Genomic DNA, 16,973 nt, shown 5'->3' on the forward strand with positions numbered 1-16,973 from the left:
TAACCCTAACCCTAACCCTAACCCTAACCCTAACCCTAACCCTAACCCTAACCCTAACCCTAACCCTAACCCTAACCCTAACCCTAACCCTAACCCTAACCCTAACCCTAACCCTAACCCTAACCCTAACCCTAACCCTAACCCTAACCCTAACCCTAACCCTAACCCTAACCCTAACCCTAACCCTAACCCTAACCCTAACCCTAACCCTAACCCTAACCCTAACCCTAACCCTAACCTAACCCTAACCCTAACCCTAACCCTAACCCTAACCCTAACCCTAACCCTAACCCTAACCCTAACCCTAACCCTAACCCTAACCCTAACCCTAACCCTAACCCTAACCCTAACCCTAACCCTAACCCTAACCCTAAACCCTAACCCTAACCCTAACCCTAACCCTAACCCTAACCCTAACCCCTAACCCTAACCCTAACCCTAACCCTAACCCTAACCCTAACCCTAACCCTAACCTAACCCTAACCCTAACCCTAACCCTAACCCTAACCCTAACCCTAACCCTAACCCTAACCCTAACCCTAACCCTAACCCTAACCCTAACCCTAACCCTAACCCTAACCCTAACCCCTAACCCTAACCCTAACCCTAACCCTAACCCTAACCCCTAACCCTAACCCTAACCCTAACCCTAACCCTAACCCTAACCCTAACCCTAACCCTAACCCTAACCCTAACCCTAACCCTAACCCTAACCCTAACCCTAACCCTAACCCTAACCCTAACCCTAACCCTAACCCTAACCCTAACCCTAACCCTACCCTAACCCTAACCCTAACCCTAACCCTAACCCTAACCCTAACCCTAACCCTAACCCTAACCCTAACCCTAACCCTAACCCTAACCCTAACCCTAACCCTAACCCTAACCCTAACCCTAACCCTAACCCTAACCCTAACCCTAACCCTAACCCTAACCCTAACCCTAACCCTAACCTAACCCTAACCCTAACCCTAACCCTAACCCTAACCCTAACCCTAACCCTAACCCTAACCCTAACCCTAACCCTAACCCTAACCCTAACCCTAACCCTAACCCTAACCCTAACCCTAACCCTAACCCTAACCCTAACCCTAACCCTAACCCTAACCCTAACCTAACCCTAACCCTAACCCTAACCCTAACCCTAACCCTAACCCTAACCCTAACCCTAACCCTAACCCTAACCCTAACCCTAACCCTAACCCTAACCCTAACCCTAACCCTAACCCTAACCCTAACCCTAACCCTAACCCTAACCCTAACCCTAACCCTAACCCTAACCCTAACCCTAACCCTAACCCTAACCCTAACCCTAACCCTAACCCTAACCCTAACCCTAACCCTAACCCTAACCCTAACCCTAACCCTAACCCTAACCCTAACCCTAACCCTAACCCTAACCCTAACCCTAACCCTAACCCTAACCCTAACCCTAACCCTAACCCTAACCCTAACCCTAACCCTAACCCTAACCCTAACCCTAACCCTAACCCTAACCCTAACCCTAACCCTAACCCTAACCCTAACCCTAACCCTAACCCTAACCCTAACCCTAACCCTAACCCTAACCCTAACCCTAACCCTAACCCTAACCCTAACCCTAACCCTAACCCTAACCCTAACCCTAACCCTAACCCTAACCCTAACCCTAACCCTAACCCTAACCCTAACCCTAACCCTAACCCTAACCCTAACCCTAACCCTAACCCTAACCCTAACCCTAACCCTAACCCTAACCCTAACCCTAACCCTAACCCTAACCCTAACCCTAACCCTAACCCTAACCCTAACCCTAACCCTAACCCTAACCCTAACCCTAACCCTAACCCTAACCCTAACCCTAACCCTAACCCTAACCCTAACCCTAACCCTAACCCTAACCCTAACCCTAACCCTAACCCTAACCCTAACCCTAACCCTAACCCTAACCCTAACCCTAACCCTAACCCTAACCCTAACCCTAACCCTAACCCTAACCCTAACCCTAACCCTAACCCTAACCCTAACCCTAACCCTAACCCTAACCCTAACCCTAACCCTAACCCTAACCCTAACCCTAACCCTAACCCTAACCCTAACCCTAACCCTAACCCTAACCCTAACCCTAACCCTAACCCTAACCCTAACCCTAACCCTAACCCTAACCCTAACCCTAACCCTAACCCTAACCCTAACCCTAACCCTAACCCTAACCCTAACCCTAACCCTAACCCTAACCCTAACCCTAACCCTAACCCTAACCCTAACCCTAACCCTAACCCTAACCCTAACCCTAACCCTAACCCTAACCCTAACCCTAACCCTAACCCTAACCCTAACCCTAACCCTAACCCTAACCCTAACCCTAACCCTAACCCTAACCCTAACCCTAACCCTAACCCTAACCCTAACCCTAACCCTAACCCTAACCCTAACCCTAACCCTAACCCTAACCCTAACCCTAACCCTAACCCTAACCCTAACCCTAACCCTAACCCTAACCCTAACCCTAACCCTAACCCTAACCCTAACCCTAACCCTAACCCTAACCCTAACCCTAACCCTAACCCTAACCCTAACCCTAACCCTAACCCTAACCCTAACCCTAACCCTAACCCTAACCCTAACCCTAACCCTAACCCTAACCCTAACCCTAACCCTAACCCTAACCCTAACCCTAACCCTAACCCTAACCCTAACCCTAACCCTAACCCTAACCCTAACCCTAACCCTAACCCTAACCCTAACCCTAACCCTAACCCTAACCCTAACCCTAACCCTAACCCTAACCCTAACCCTAACCCTAACCCTAACCCTAACCCTAACCCTAACCCTAACCCTAACCCTAACCCTAACCCTAACCCTAACCCTAACCCTAACCCTAACCCTAACCCTAACCCTAACCCTAACCCTAACCCTAACCCTAACCCTAACCCTAACCCTAACCCTAACCCTAACCCTAACCCTAACCCTAACCCTAACCCTAACCCTAACCCTAACCCTAACCCTAACCCTAACCCTAACCCTAACCCTAACCCTAACCCTAACCCTAACCCTAACCCTAACCCTAACCCTAACCCTAACCCTAACCCTAACCCTAACCCTAACCCTAACCCTAACCCTAACCCTAACCCTAACCCTAACCCTAACCCTAACCCTAACCCTAACCCTAACCCTAACCCTAACCCTAACCCTAACCCTAACCCTAACCCTAACCCTAACCCTAACCCTAACCCTAACCCTAACCCTAACCCTAACCCTAACCCTAACCCTAACCCTAACCCTAACCCTAACCCTAACCCTAACCCTAACCCTAACCCTAACCCTAACCCTAACCCTAACCCTAACCCTAACCCTAACCCTAACCCTAACCCTAACCCTAACCCTAACCCTAACCCTAACCCTAACCTAACCCTAACCCTAACCCTAACCCTAACCCTAACCCTAACCCTAACCCTAACCCTAACCCTAACCCTAACCCTAACCCTAACCCTAACCCTAACCCTAACCCTAACCCTAACCCTAACCCTAACCCTAACCCTAACCCTAACCCTAACCCTAACCCTAACCCTAACCCTAACCCTAACCCTAACCCTAACCCTAACCCTAACCCTAACCCTAACCCTAACCCTAACCCTAACCCTAACCCTAACCCTAACCCTAACCCTAACCCTAACCCTAACCCTAACCCTAACCCTAACCCTAACCCTAACCCTAACCCTAACCCTAACCCTAACCCTAACCCTAACCCTAACCCTAACCCTAACCCTAACCCTAACCCTAACCCTAACCCTAACCCTAACCCTAACCCTAACCCTAACCCTAACCCTAACCCTAACCCTAACCCTAACCCTAACCCTAACCCTAACCCTAACCCTAACCCTAACCCTAACCCTAACCCTAACCCTAACCCTAACCCTAACCCTAACCCTAACCCTAACCCTAACCCTAACCCTAACCCTAACCCTAACCCTAACCCTAACCCTAACCCTAACCCTAACCCTAACCCTAACCCTAACCCTAACCCTAACCCTAACCCTAACCCTAACCCTAACCCTAACCCTAACCCTAACCCTAACCCTAACCCTAACCCTAACCCTAACCCTAACCCTAACCCTAACCCTAACCCTAACCCTAACCCTAACCCTAACCCTAACCCTAACCCTAACCCTAACCCTAACCCTAACCCTAACCCTAACCCTAACCCTAACCCTAACCCTAACCCTAACCCTAACCCTAACCCTAACCCTAACCCTAACCCTAACCCTAACCCTAACCCTAACCCTAACCCTAACCCTAACCCTAACCCTAACCCTAACCCTAACCCTAACCCTAACCCTAACCCTAACCCTAACCCTAACCCTAACCCTAACCCTAACCCTAACCCTAACCCTAACCCTAACCCTAACCCTAACCCTAACCCTAACCCTAACCCTAACCCTAACCCTAACCCTAACCCTAACCCTAACCCTAACCCTAACCCTAACCCTAACCCTAACCCTAACCCTAACCCTAACCCTAACCCTAACCCTAACCCTAACCCTAACCCTAACCCTAACCCTAACCCTAACCCTAACCCTAACCCTAACCCTAACCCTAACCCTAACCCTAACCCTAACCCTAACCCTAACCCTAACCCTAACCCTAACCCTAACCCTAACCCTAACCCTAACCCTAACCCTAACCCTAACCCTAACCCTAACCCTAACCCTAACCCTAACCCTAACCCTAACCCTAACCCTAACCCTAACCCTAACCCTAACCCTAACCCTAACCCTAACCCTAACCCTAACCCTAACCCTAACCCTAACCCTAACCCTAACCCTAACCCTAACCCTAACCCTAACCCTAACCCTAACCCTAACCCTAACCCTAACCCTAACCCTAACCCTAACCCTAACCCTAACCCTAACCCTAACCCTAACCCTAACCCTAACCCTAACCCTAACCCTAACCCTAACCCTAACCCTAACCCTAACCCTAACCCTAACCCTAACCCTAACCCTAACCCTAACCCTAACCCTAACCCTAACCCTAACCCTAACCCTAACCCTAACCCTAACCCTAACCCTAACCCTAACCCTAACCCTAACCCTAACCCTAACCCTAACCCTAACCCTAACCCTAACCCTAACCCTAACCCTAACCCTAACCCTAACCCTAACCCTAACCCTAACCCTAACCCTAACCCTAACCCTAACCCTAACCCTAACCCTAACCCTAACCCTAACCCTAACCCTAACCCTAACCCTAACCCCTAACCCTAACCCTAACCCTAACCCTAACCCTAACCCTAACCCTAACCCTAACCCTAACCCTAACCCTAACCCTAACCCTAAACCCTAACCCTAACCCTAACCCTAACCCTAACCCTAACCCTAACCCTAACCCTAACCCTAACCCTAACCCTAACCCTAACCCTAACCCTAACCCTAACCCTAACCCTCTAACCCTAACCCTAACCCTAACCCTAACCCTAACCCTAACCCTAACCCTAACCCTAACCCTAACCCTAACGGATCTAACCCTAACCCTAACCCTAACCCTAACCCTAACCCTAACCCTAATACCAGTAATTATTCCCTTTCTCGAAGATGTTTCCTTCCCATTATTTCTTTCAATTTCAGTAACATTTTCCTTTACCTGCCACCTGATTTTTTAATTTTTTCATTTAAAAAACCCAATCTTGGAATTCTTTTCCTTTAAAATTTGCAATTTTCGAATTACCTCAAGGAGCGGGGTTACCGTGTAGAGAAAAACACCCAAAAAAAGCAAAATTAAAACCAAAACAATCAGAACCGCGTTGGCATCAGCTCCCTGAGGGGACGGCACCGTGAGGACGGGAAAAGAAAAGAAAAATCAAAAAAAAAAAAAAAAATTAAAAATAGATAAAAAAATTAAAAAATAATTAAAAAAATAATTAAAAAATTAAAAAATATTTAAAAAAATAAAAAAATAATTTAATAAAAACAAAAAAAAAATAATTATAAAATAAAAAAATAAAAAAATATATAAAAAAATAAAAATAAATAAATATAAATAAAAATCAAGAGATTCCAACCCCAAACACGAGGAAAATTTCGGATCTCCTCGATTCCCTCAAGCAGCCCGCCTGGCTCTGAGGAAATAATGCCTTAACTCGGAAAGGGGACCCCAATATTTACTGAACCCCATTGAGACCCACAGAGACCCCATAGAGACCCCATAGAGAGCCACAGAGACCCCATTGAGACCCACAGAGACCCCATAGAGACCCATAGAGACCCCATAGAGACCCATAGAGACCCCATAGAGACCCACACAGACCCCACAGAGACCCCACAGAGACCCCATAGAGACCCCATAGAGACCCCACAGAGACCCATAGAGACCCCACAGAGACCCTACAGAGACCCCATAGAGATCCATAGAGACCCACAGAGACCCCACAGAGACCCATAGAGACCTCATAGAGACCCATAGAGACCCCATAGAGACCCCATAGAGAGCCACAGAGACCCCATTGAGACCCACAGAGACCCCATAGAGACCCATAGAGACCCCATAGAGACCCCATAGAGACCCACACAGACCCCACAGAGACCCCACAGAGACCCATAGAGACCCCACAGAGACCCCATAGAGACCCCATAGAGACCCCATAGAGACCCATAGAGACCCACAGAGACCCCATAGAGACCCCATAGAGACCCATAGAGACCCACAGAGACCCCATAGAGACCCCATAGAGACCCACAGAGACCCCATAGAGACCCCATAGAGACCCCATAGAGACCCCATAGAGACCCATAGAGACCCACAGAGACCCCATAGAGACCCCATAGAGACCCATAGAGACCCACAGAGACCCCATAGAGACCCCACAGAGACCCCATAGAGACCCCATAGAGACCCATAGAGACCCACAGAGACCCCATAGAGACCCCATAGAGACCCCATAGAGACCCATAGAGACCCACAGAGACCCCATAGAGTCCAGAGTCCGAGAACTACATTTCCCGGCATGCTCTAGGCACCAAACATGGCCGCCCGGAAGTCCAGAGCCCCAGAACTACATCTCCCGGCATGCTCTGGGCACCCAACATGGCCGCCCGGAAGTCCAGAGTCCGAGAACTACATCTCCTGGCATGCTCTGGGCACCCAACATGGCCGCCCGGAAGTCCGGAGTCCGAGAACTACATCTCCCGGCATGCTCTGGGCACCCAACATGGCCGCCCGGAAGTCCAGAGTCCGAGAACTACATCCCCCGGAATGCTCTGGGCACCCAACATGGCCGCCCGGAAGTCCAGAGTCCGAGAACTACATCTCCCGGCATGCTCTGGGCACTCTACATTTGCTGCCGGAAGTCTATTTTTTCCTCATCGTTGCTATGGCGTTGCTAGGGGCCGCACTTCCGCCTCCCGCCGTCCAATCACCGCCCCTCTCGCGTCACGTGCCGCGTCGCTGGCCTATTTAAGGCCCACCCCACTCCCGGTCTTCACAAAATGGCGGCTGCCGCGGTGAGGTTGAGACGCTTCGAGTGGACGCTGGAGCTGGGGACGCCCCTGGGGGCTCGGTAAGGGCCAGGGCGTGCTTTTTGGGGGGCATTTTGAGGGAATTTCGGGGGAATTGTGGGGTTTGAGCAGGTCTTCGGGGGTCCTGGGTTGGTCTGGGGGGGGTGGCGCGTCCTGAGGGGGTTTTGGGGCGTCCTGGGGGGGGTTGCGGGGATTGGGGGGGGCTGAGGGGGTCGTGAGGTGTTTTTGGGGGGGTTCTGAGGGGTTTTAGGAGCGATTTGGGGGGCTTGGGGGGAGTTGGGGGGGGTTCTGATGTGGAGAGGCCATGTTTGGTGCCCTTTTCCCCCTTTATCCCCCATTTGCCTCCCTTTTTTCCCTTTTTTCCCCATTTTCTTCCCCTTTCCCCCCATTTACCCCCCTTTATCCCACGTTTTCCCCCCTTTTCCTCTCCTTTTTCCCCCCTTTCCCCCACCATTACCCCTCCTTACAGAATCACAGAATTTCTAGGTTGGAAGAGACCTCAAGATCATCGAGTCCAACCTCTACCTAACGCTAACAGTCCCCACTAAACCATATCCCTAAGCTCTACATCTAAGCGTCTTTTGAAGACTTCCAGGGATGGTGACTCCACCACTTCCCTGGGCAGCCTGTTCCAATGCCTCACAACCCTCTCAGTGAAGAAGTTCTTCCTAACATCCAATCTAAAACTCCCCTGGCTCAACTTTAGCCCATTCCCCCTTGTCCTGTCACCAGGCACGTGGGAGAACAGGCCAACCCCCACCTCGCTACAGCCTCCCTTGAGGTACCTATAGAGAGCAATACCCCCCCATTACCCCCCACACCCCCCTTTTTTCAGCATTTCCCCCCTTTTTCCCCACATTTTCCTCCCCTTTTGTCCCTTTTTCTCCCATTTGCCTCCCCTTTTATCCCCTTTTCCCCTATTTGCCTCCTTTTTCTCCCATTTTCCTCCTCGTTCTTCCCCTTTTCTTCCTCCTTTCTTCCCCTTTTCCCCATTTGCCTCCCTTTTTCCCCCATTTTCTTCCCCTTCCCCCCCCCCTTTACCCTACTTTAACCCCCTTTTTCCCCCTTTTCCCCCCTTTTCCTCTCCTTTTTCCCCCTTTTCCCCCCCATTACCCCTCCTTACCCCCCCATTACCCCCCCACACCCCTCATTTTTCACCATTTTTCCCCTTTTCTCCCCATTTTTCCCCGCAGCGCTGCTGGGACGTGGCGCTGTGCCCATGAAGCAGATCCCCGTGAAGCCCTTCGTCATGCCCATGGCCGGCAGCACCATCAGCATCTTCCCGGCCACGATGGGCTGGCGCCCGCTGCAGGCGCTGCTCTCCCTCTCCACCAGTAAGCCCGGCCCCTCCCAGTGCTCCCAGTCCGCCCCTCTGACTGGTTTTCCCCCCACAGCCCTGAAGCTGCTGGAGAGCTCGAGCGCGCGGCTGCTGCAGGGTTTGGTGTTCCTGCTGGGCAACGGCTGGGGCTGGCGCTCGCCCTCTGCAAGTGCCAGGCCATGGGGCTGCTGCCCACGCACGCCTCCGACTGGCTCGCCTTCCTCGTGCCCCCGCAGGTACGGGGCAAAAACACCAAGAAACGGGGCCGGAAGGGCGAAAAATGGGGGCGAAACAGCGAAAAACGGGGCTGGAAGGGCAAAAAGTGGGGCTGAAACCCTGAAAAATGGGGCCAGAAGGGCAAAAAATGGGGCTAGAAAACAAAAAAGAGCAGCTGAAACCCCCAAACTGGGTCCAAAACCCTGAAAAATGGGGCTGAAACCCCAAGAAACGGGGCCGGAAGGGCAAAAAACAGGTTTAAAAAATAAAAATTGCAGTTGAAATCCCAAAAAAGGGGATTGGAAGGACAGAAAATGGGGTCAAGAATTTAAAAGAGGGGTTTAAACCTCAGAAAAACAGGATTAAAGCCCGAAAAACTAGTGTTAAAAGCAAAAAAGGGTGCTGAAACCCCAAAAAGCAGGGTTAAAAACCCAAAACTGGGGTTAAAGCCCCAACACCTGGGGTTAAAAGCCCTGAAATGGGGTTAAATCTGAAAAAAAGGGTTAAAATCCCCCCAAACGGTTAACCTCCCCCAAAACTGGATTGATACCCCCCAAAAAGGGGTTAAAAACCCCAAAACCTTGTTAAAAAAAAACAACATAAAAACACTGCAATCCAAAAAAGGGGGTTTAAATCCCTCAAAAATGGGTCAAAAACCCCAAAAATGGGTTCTGAACCCCAAAATGGGTTGAAAACACCCAAAAAAAGGGTCTCACCCCCCCCATTCCGCCCCCACAGTGCCTGGAGCTGACCGGGGGGGGCCTTATCCTGTGACCCCAATAAAGTTTGATATTTTGGGGTCATTTCTGGGGTTTTGGGGTCATTTGGGGCGGTTTGGGGGAGTTTGGGCATATTCCAGGGGTTTTGGGGTTGTCTGGGGGGTTTTGGGGTCATTTTGGGAGTTTTGGGGGGTCTTGGGGGGGCGTTGTAAGGTTTTGGGGTCGTTTTGGGAGGATTTGGGGTCATTTTGGGGTCTTTTGGGGTGCTTTGTATGGTTTTGGGGGGGGTTGGGGCTGGTTGCGGGTGGTTTTGGGGTAGTTTCAGGGGTTTGGGGGTTTGTGGGATTTCGGCGTGGGTTGAGGGTGGTTTGGGGTGATTTCAGGGTGGTTTTGGGGTGGTTTTGTGCTTTTTTTAGGGTGGTTTTGGTTTTTTTGGGTGTTTTTTTTTGGGGGGGCGGTGGTTTTTGAGGTTTTTGGGGTGGTTTGGGTTTTTTTTTGGGGTGGTTTGGGGGGGTTTTGGGGTGTTCGGTGCCCGGGTGCAAACCCCCAAGAAGGAGCCAGGAGGCCGAGGGGTGGGAACTGGTTTATTGGTGCCGTGCTCGTACTGGGAGCACTGGGAGCGGTGCCATGGTCATACTGGGAGCACTGGGAGCGGTGCCGTGCTCGTACTGGGAGTGGCGGAGCCATACTGGGAGCAGCGCAGCCCATACTGGGAGGCCGCTTGGTGCCATGCTGGGCACTTGCTGGTGCGTGCTGGTTCCGTACTGGTTCATACTGGGGCACACTGATTCCATACTGGTTCCGTACCAGTCTCTACTGGTCCATACTGGGCTAGTCGCCGCCCCGCACCAGCAGCACGGGGCCCAGCCCCTCCGTCAGCACCTCCAGGAACTCCACGTCTGCCGCGCGTCAAGGAAAACCCCAAAACCGCCGCTTTTTGCCCCATTTTCCCTTTTCCCTTGTTTTTCCCCCCTTTCCCCTTTTACCCCCCCCCTTTTCCCTTTCATTTCCCTCTTCCCGCCCTGTTCAACCCCGTTCCTCCGTCACTTCCCCCCTCCCAGTCCTTTATCCCCTTTTTTTTGCCCCATTTCCCCCATTCCCTGTCGCCGCGGCGGCGCTGTCATTCACCCGTCGCCATAGCTACGCCCCGCCCCCGTTCCCATGGCAACGCCTCCTGCCATTCCCGTTGCTAGGGACGCCGTTGCTAGGGGCGTCGCCATGGATACAGTTGTCGTCACGGGGGCGGGGCGAGGCGGGGGGCGGGGCCGGCAGGTCCAGCAGCACCAGGCGCGCCCCCGCCGAGCGCCGCCCCATGGCCTCGTTCAGCCGCTCGGCCGCGTGCATGCGCCGCACGTTGGTGCTGCGGGCACCAGTACGGACCAGTACAGACCAGTACGGACCAGTACGGGTCGGTACGGGTCGGTACGAGCCCGGGAACACCCCCCCGGACCCGCCCCAGTCCCTCCCAGCTCCCCTCGCAGGACACCCCAGTCTGTTTATGGCCCAGTGCCTCCCAGTATGGCCCAGTAGCCCCCCAAGTGCCAGCCAGTGTCCCCCAGGCCCCTCCCAGTATATCCCAGTGCCCCCGTATCTCATCCCAGTCCCTCCCAGTTCCTCCCAGTCCCCCCCAATCCCCTCCCAGTCCCTCCCAGTCCCCCCCAGTCCCTCCCAGTCCCTCCCAGTCCCTCCCAGTCCCCCCCTAATCCCCTCCCAGTCCCTCCCAGTCCCCCCCAGTACCTTCCCAGTCCCCTCCCAGTCCCTCCCAGTCCCCCCCAATCCCCTCCCAGTCCCTCCCAGTCCCACTCACGGGCTGGGGCCCGCCCGGGGGCCGCCCCCTGTCCCCGCCTCCTCCTCCTCCCCTCCGCTGGGGGGGGCGGAGCCGTGCCAGGCCTGCGGGGGCTGACGTCAGTGAGGGGGCGTGGTTCAGGGGGAGGGGCGTGGTCGGGAGGGGGCGCGGCCGCGTGACGTCACCTGGCGCGCCAGCCGCATGTGGCGCAGCATTCGGGAGCGCTGCTCCATCATCAGGGTGCGCTCGTAGGTGTAGGCGGAGACCTCGCTGTCGTGCTGCGGCGTCACGCGATGACGTCATTGGCGACGTCATGATGACGCCAGGGCTGGGGGAGGGGGCGGCTCACCAGCTCGACCACCTCGGTGCGGGCGGGCAGGCGCAGGCGCTGGGCGAAGGCCTGCAGCAGGCGGCCCAGGGCCAGGCTGTTGTCCTCCAGCAGCGCCACCGCGAACAGCCGCAGCGGGCAGCCCCGCCACGCCTGGGGGGCCCCAAAACGGGGGGATTGGCCCCAAAAAGAGACCCGTGAATGCACAGGGATACAGTGAAGGGACAGGGGGATGCCGTAAGGAGGCGTGCGGACACGTAGGGAAGCTTTGGATCGCCCGAATCCCCATAAAACAACCCAAACCCACAATATGCCACCCCAAAACCCCATAAACCCCCCCATAAACCACCCTAAAAACCCCATAAACCCCCCCAAAGCCCCATAAAACACCCCAAAAACCCCATAAACCTCCCCCAAAACCCCATAACCACCCATATTCTACCTATAAACCCCCAAAGCCCCCATAACCCCCCCTAACCCCAATATACCCCCCTAGCCCCCCCATAACCCACTCCCAAGACCCCCAAAACCCCATAACCCCCCCCAAAACCCCATAACCCACCCCATAACCACCCATATTCCCCCTATAACCCCCCCAAACCCCCCATAAAACCCCCCAAACCCCCAACATACCACCCCTAACCCCCCATAACCCACTCCCAAGACCCCCAAAACCCCATAACCCCCCCCAAAACCCCAAAAGCCCCACGCACCGGGTGCTGGCGCAGCAGCAGGGGCAGCAGGGTGAGCAGGCGCCCGTCGCCCACCACCCACCAGACGTCCAGGGACCCCCCCGGCGCCCCGGCCCCCAGCGGCCCCTTGGCCACCAGCAGGGCCCGGCCGCCGGCCGCCGCCACCCGCAGCAGCTCTGGGGGCAGGACCCCGGCCCTATAAGGCCCCACTGATCCCACAGAGAGACCCCAAAGCTGTTCGAGACCCCCCCGGACTCCACACGAGCCCCCCCCCGACTCCCAGAGATCCCCCCATCACCGCACACTGCCCCCAAACCCACCATAACCCCAATATAACCCCATTATAACCCCAATATAACCCCCCAAATCCCCTATTCCCACCCCATAACCCCCCATAACCCCATGATAACCCCATATAACCCCAATATACCCCCCCAAATCCCCCCATAACCCCATATAACCCCAATATACCCCCCCAAATCCCCCCATAACCCCCTTATAACCCCATATAACCCCAGTATAACCCCCCAAATCCCCCCGTAACCCCAGTATAACCCCATATAACCCCCCCTAACCGCCCCCCAAGCCCCCCAGCCCCCATACACCCCGTACCCACGAAGTCCCGGGCGGCAGCGGGGTCGTCGCGGCGGCGCCAGCCCCGGGGCCAGCCCAGCAGCACGGTGTCGGGGCGCAGGGCCCCCAGGCCGCAGCCCTGCACCAGCGCCGCCAGCCCCTCGCGCGCCCGCCCGGCCGCCAGCACCTGCACGAAGCCCCCGCAGCGCGCCCCCGCCAGCGCCCCACGCAGCGCCTGTGGGGTGGGGGGGACACGGGGGGTTACGGGGTCAGTAGGGGGGTAGGGGGTCACTAGGGGGGGTTAGGGGGTCAGTAGGGGGTCAGTAGGGGGGTTATGGGGTCAGTAGGGGGCTTAGGGAGTCACTAGGGGAGGTTATGGGGTCACTAGGGGGGGTTAGGGGGTCACTAGGGGGGGTTATGGGGTCACTAGGGGGTCACTAGGGGGGGTTATGGGGTCAGTAGGGGGGTAGGGGGTCACTAGGGGGGGTTATGGGGTCACTAGAGGGGGTTAGGGGGTCACTAAGGGGGGTTAGGGGGTCACTACGGGGTGTTACGGGGCACTATTGGGGCATTATGGGGGCCTGTGGGGTGTTATGGGGGGATATGGGGGGCTCTAGGGTGTTATAGGGTCACTAGGGGGGAGTATGGGGTCACTAGGGGGTGCTAGGGGGCACTGTTGGGGTTTTTATGGGATTTCTTGGGTTTTTATGGGATCTTATGGGATTTCGTGCGTTTTTACGGGATTTCATGGGATTCTCTAGACTTTTATGGGATTTTATGGGGATTTCTGGGGTCCCCTGTCCCCCTACCTGCTCGGCGGCCCGGACGCGCTCCCTGGCCTGCAGCACGTCCCCGGGCAGCACGGTGGCGGCCACCGTCAGCCCGCCGGCGGCTCGCAACTGGGCGGCCAGGGCCAGCAACTGGGGCTGGGTGACCCGCAGCTCGGCGTCCAGCTTCAGCAGCACCAGCAGCTGGGGCCTGCGGGACCCCAGAAGCGTTTGGGGCCGGGATATAGGGCCGGAGGGGGCCGACCCTATAACCTGACCCTATAACTTGACCCTATAGCCCGACCCCACTCACCGCCGCGGCGGGCGCTGCTCCAGGTGCCGTAGGGCCGCCAGCGCGGCGCTTAGGGGCAGGGAGCGGAAGCCTTCACCCCACTCTGAGGGGGCTCTGGGGGGGATTTGGGGGTCAGTTTGGGGGTTTTGGGGTCAGGTCAGGGAGTGGGGGGGTGTTGGAGGGTTACGGACGGGGGTATAATGGGGTTGGGGGGGGTAATTGGGTTATGGGGGAAGTAATGGGGTGATGGGGGAAGTAATGGGGTTAAGGGGGGAGATAATGGGGTTATGGTGGGAGGTAATGGGGTTTGGGGGAAAATAATGGGGTTTAAGTCAGTTATAAGGGGGTTATGGGGGAAATAAGGGGGCTAAGGGGGGAAAGAAGAGGGTTTGGGGGGAAATAACGGGGTTTCGGAGGGGTTGGGGGTTATTTGGGGGGAAATTGGGAGGTTGAGAGCGTTATAGGGGATTTGGGGTGGGAGAAGGGGAGGGAAGGGGGAATGGGATGGGGGGAAATGGTGTCCAGAGGGGGGAAATGGGGTGAAAAGAGGGGAAAATGGGACCCAAAGGGAACAAAATGGCACCCAAAGGGGACAGAACGGGACCAAAAGGGACCCAAAGGGGACAAAACTGGACCCGAGGAGACCCGAGGGGAACCGGGGGGGCAGGAGGGGACCCAAAGGTGACAGAAAAGGACCCAAAAGGGACAAAATGGTGCCCAAAATGGGACAAAACGGGACAAAATGGCGCCATGAGAGGACACAAAATGGCGGCCTGAGGGGATGGAATGGGACCCAAGGGGGACAACAGGGGACCCAAAAGGGACCAAACTGGACCCAAAAAGGACAAAACGGGACCCGTGGGGACAGGAGGGGACCCGAGGGGACGCGGCTCACCCCTGGAGGTCGGCGTAGGTGTAGGCCATGCCCGCCATGCCCAGCGCCGGCAGGGCGTAGAACCAGCAGGTGGCGAACATCAGGGCCAGGCACAGCCCCGCGCCCGCCAGCGACACCGCCCTGGGGACAGCGGGGACGTGTTGGGGACATCGGGGACATTGGGGGTGTGTTGGGGACATTGGGGATGTTGGGGACGCGTTGGGGACACTGGGGACATGTTGGGGATGTTGGGGACACATTGGGGACACTTGGGAGTAAGTTTGAGTACAATTTCAGGACATCGTGGGGATATTTTGGGGACACTTTGGGGATAATTTGGGGAAACTTTGGGGATACTTGGGGGATATTTTGGGGATATTTTCGGGACACTTTGGGGATATTTTGGGGAAACTTTGGGGACATTTGGGGGACATTTGGGGGAAGCTTCAGGGATATTTTGGAGACGCCTTGGGGGATATTTTGGGGATGTGTTGGGGACATTTTGGGGCCACTTTGGGGCCGTGTGGGGCGGCGTCTCACCAGTGGTAGAGGCGGCAGCGGGGGTTCCAGCCGGGCGCCGTCAGCAGCCCCTGCATGGCGCAGGCCAGGTTGAGGCACAGGTAGGCGGTGAGCGAGAACCTGGGGGGGGGGTGACGTCACGGGGGGTCCATGACGTCACCGGGAGGCCGTGACGTCACCGCGATGACGTCAGAAGGACGGGGGGGCACCCACACGGAGAGGACGGGCGCCACCAGGTCGATGGAGCCCAGCAGCACGCCCAGCTCCGCCACCGCCGCCGTCGCCGCCAGCGGCCACAGCTCGCCGCGCCCCAGCGCCTGCGACACCACCGGTGACGTCACGATGACGCCATCACCGTGCCCGATGACGTCACGGGGAGGGGGAGCAGCCACTCACGGGGGGCAGGGGGAGGGCTCGGGCCCGGGCCAGGCCCCGCAGCAGCCGCGAGCCCCCCGCCAGCGCCTGCAGCCCCGCGCCCCCCGCCGCCAGCAGCGCCCCCGCCAGGGGCAGCCACGGGGACGGCCACGACAGCGCCGCCAGCACCGGGCGGCCCCGCAGCGACGAGCCGAACCTGGGGGGGACAGGGGGACACGATATGGGGCGTGGGGGTAGGGTTTGGGGTCATAGAGGGGCGTGGGGACAGGGTAGGGGGTCATAGAGGGGCGTGGGGACAGGGTAGGGGGTCATAGAGGGGCGTGGGGACAGGGTATGGGGACATGGGGACACGATATGGGGTGTGGGGATAGGGTATGGGGTGATTTGGGGCCATGGGGACACGATATAGGGCCATGGGGACATTTATAGGGGCGATATAGGGCCATGGGGACACCATATGGGGCCATGCTATAGGGCCATGGGGCCATTTATAGGGACAGGGCAGTGAGGGGGGGGACGCCCTCAAAGGGATGGGGACAACGCCAGGGACACTGTGAGGACATGGGGGGGACCCTGGGGACTCTATAGGGACAGGGGGACCCCCTGGGGACCCCCATAGGGACTTTGGGGCCATTTGGGGTCGGGGGCACCCACTTGTCTCGCAGCAGCTGCCCCTCCACGCAGGCCCCCAGCAGCAGGGCCGCGCTCAGGTCTGCGCCGTCAAGGAAAGAAACCCCCCAAAAACGGGCGCCCGGCCCCAAAATCCCACCCCACAAAAGCAGCTCGGGGTCCCCCCCGTGCTTTTAGGGCCCCCCAACCCCGTTTTAGGGCCCCCCAACCCCTTTTTGGGGTCCCTTTCTCACATTTTGGGGTCCCTTCCCACATTTTAGGGCCCCCTCCCACACTCCTGGGGTCCCCCACCCCCATTTTGGGGTCCCCTTCCCACCCTTTAGGGCCCCCTTCCCACATTTTATCCCCCCTCACCCCCATTTTAGGGCACCCCAACCCCATCTTAGGGCCC

The 16,973-nt window shown here is 56.3% G+C and overlaps 2 protein-coding genes across 4 annotated transcripts; one reads left to right on the forward strand and one right to left on the reverse strand.

Moving 5' to 3' along the window:
* Positions 1–7,447: 7,447 nt before the first annotated feature.
* Positions 7,448–9,299, forward strand: LOC311425987 (uncharacterized protein). Its single transcript, XM_084502069.1, has 3 exons — positions 7,448–7,534; positions 8,687–8,827; positions 8,888–9,299. Exons 1-3 carry the CDS (start codon positions 7,464–7,466, stop codon positions 9,141–9,143), a joined length of 468 nt encoding a protein of 155 aa, XP_084358195.1. The 5' UTR covers positions 7,448–7,463; the 3' UTR covers positions 9,144–9,299.
* Positions 9,300–10,311: 1,012 nt separating this feature from the next.
* On the reverse strand, positions 10,312–16,947 carry LOC311426051 (solute carrier family 12 member 4-like). 3 transcript variants are annotated; one of them, XM_084502169.1, is made up of 14 exons: positions 16,607–16,940; positions 15,974–16,148; positions 15,791–15,894; positions 15,599–15,697; positions 15,080–15,199; positions 14,206–14,298; positions 13,935–14,103; positions 13,165–13,360; positions 12,574–12,728; positions 11,882–12,013; positions 11,718–11,810; positions 11,554–11,636; positions 10,973–11,106; positions 10,312–10,645 (listed from the first exon to the last, which is right to left on the reverse strand). In XM_084502169.1, exons 4-14 carry the CDS (start codon positions 15,652–15,654, stop codon positions 10,578–10,580), a joined length of 1,299 nt encoding a protein of 432 aa, XP_084358295.1. In that variant the 5' UTR covers positions 15,655–15,697; positions 15,791–15,894; positions 15,974–16,148; positions 16,607–16,940; the 3' UTR covers positions 10,312–10,577. The 3 variants fall into 3 exon arrangements, with proteins under 3 accessions (XP_084358295.1, XP_084358296.1, XP_084358297.1); XM_084502170.1 differs by having other exon boundaries at positions 11,718–11,802; positions 15,974–16,947; XM_084502171.1 differs by lacking the exon at positions 12,574–12,728 and having other exon boundaries at positions 15,974–16,943.
* Between the last annotated feature and the right edge of the window lie 26 nt (positions 16,948–16,973).

Source organism: Aythya ferina, assembly GCF_964211825.1.
Source record: "Aythya ferina genome assembly, chromosome: 36".
Taxonomy (NCBI): Eukaryota; Metazoa; Chordata; class Aves; order Anseriformes; family Anatidae; genus Aythya; species Aythya ferina.

Excerpts from the sequence above, each read along its gene's own strand:
- LOC311425987 (XM_084502069.1), top strand. The coding sequence starts at position 7,464 with ATGGCGGCTGCCGCGGTGAGGTTGAGACGCTTCGAGTGGACGCTGGAG. Across the intron at positions 7,535-8,686 it reads GGGACGCCCCTGGGGGCTCG|CGCTGCTGGGACGTGGCGCT; the intron begins GTAAGGGCCAGG and ends TTTTCCCCGCAG. Across the intron at positions 8,828-8,887 it reads GCTGCTCTCCCTCTCCACCA|CCCTGAAGCTGCTGGAGAGC; the intron begins GTAAGCCCGGCC and ends TTCCCCCCACAG.
- LOC311426051 (XM_084502169.1), bottom strand. The coding sequence starts at position 15,654 with ATGCAGGGGCTGCTGACGGCGCCCGGCTGGAACCCCCGCTGCCGCCTC. Across the intron at positions 11,811-11,881 it reads GCACCGAGGTGGTCGAGCTG|CACGACAGCGAGGTCTCCGC; the intron begins GTGAGCCGCCCC and ends GTGACGCCGCAG. Across the intron at positions 11,107-11,553 it reads CCCCGGGCGGGCCCCAGCCC|CACCAACGTGCGGCGCATGC; the intron begins GTGAGTGGGACT and ends TGGTGCCCGCAG.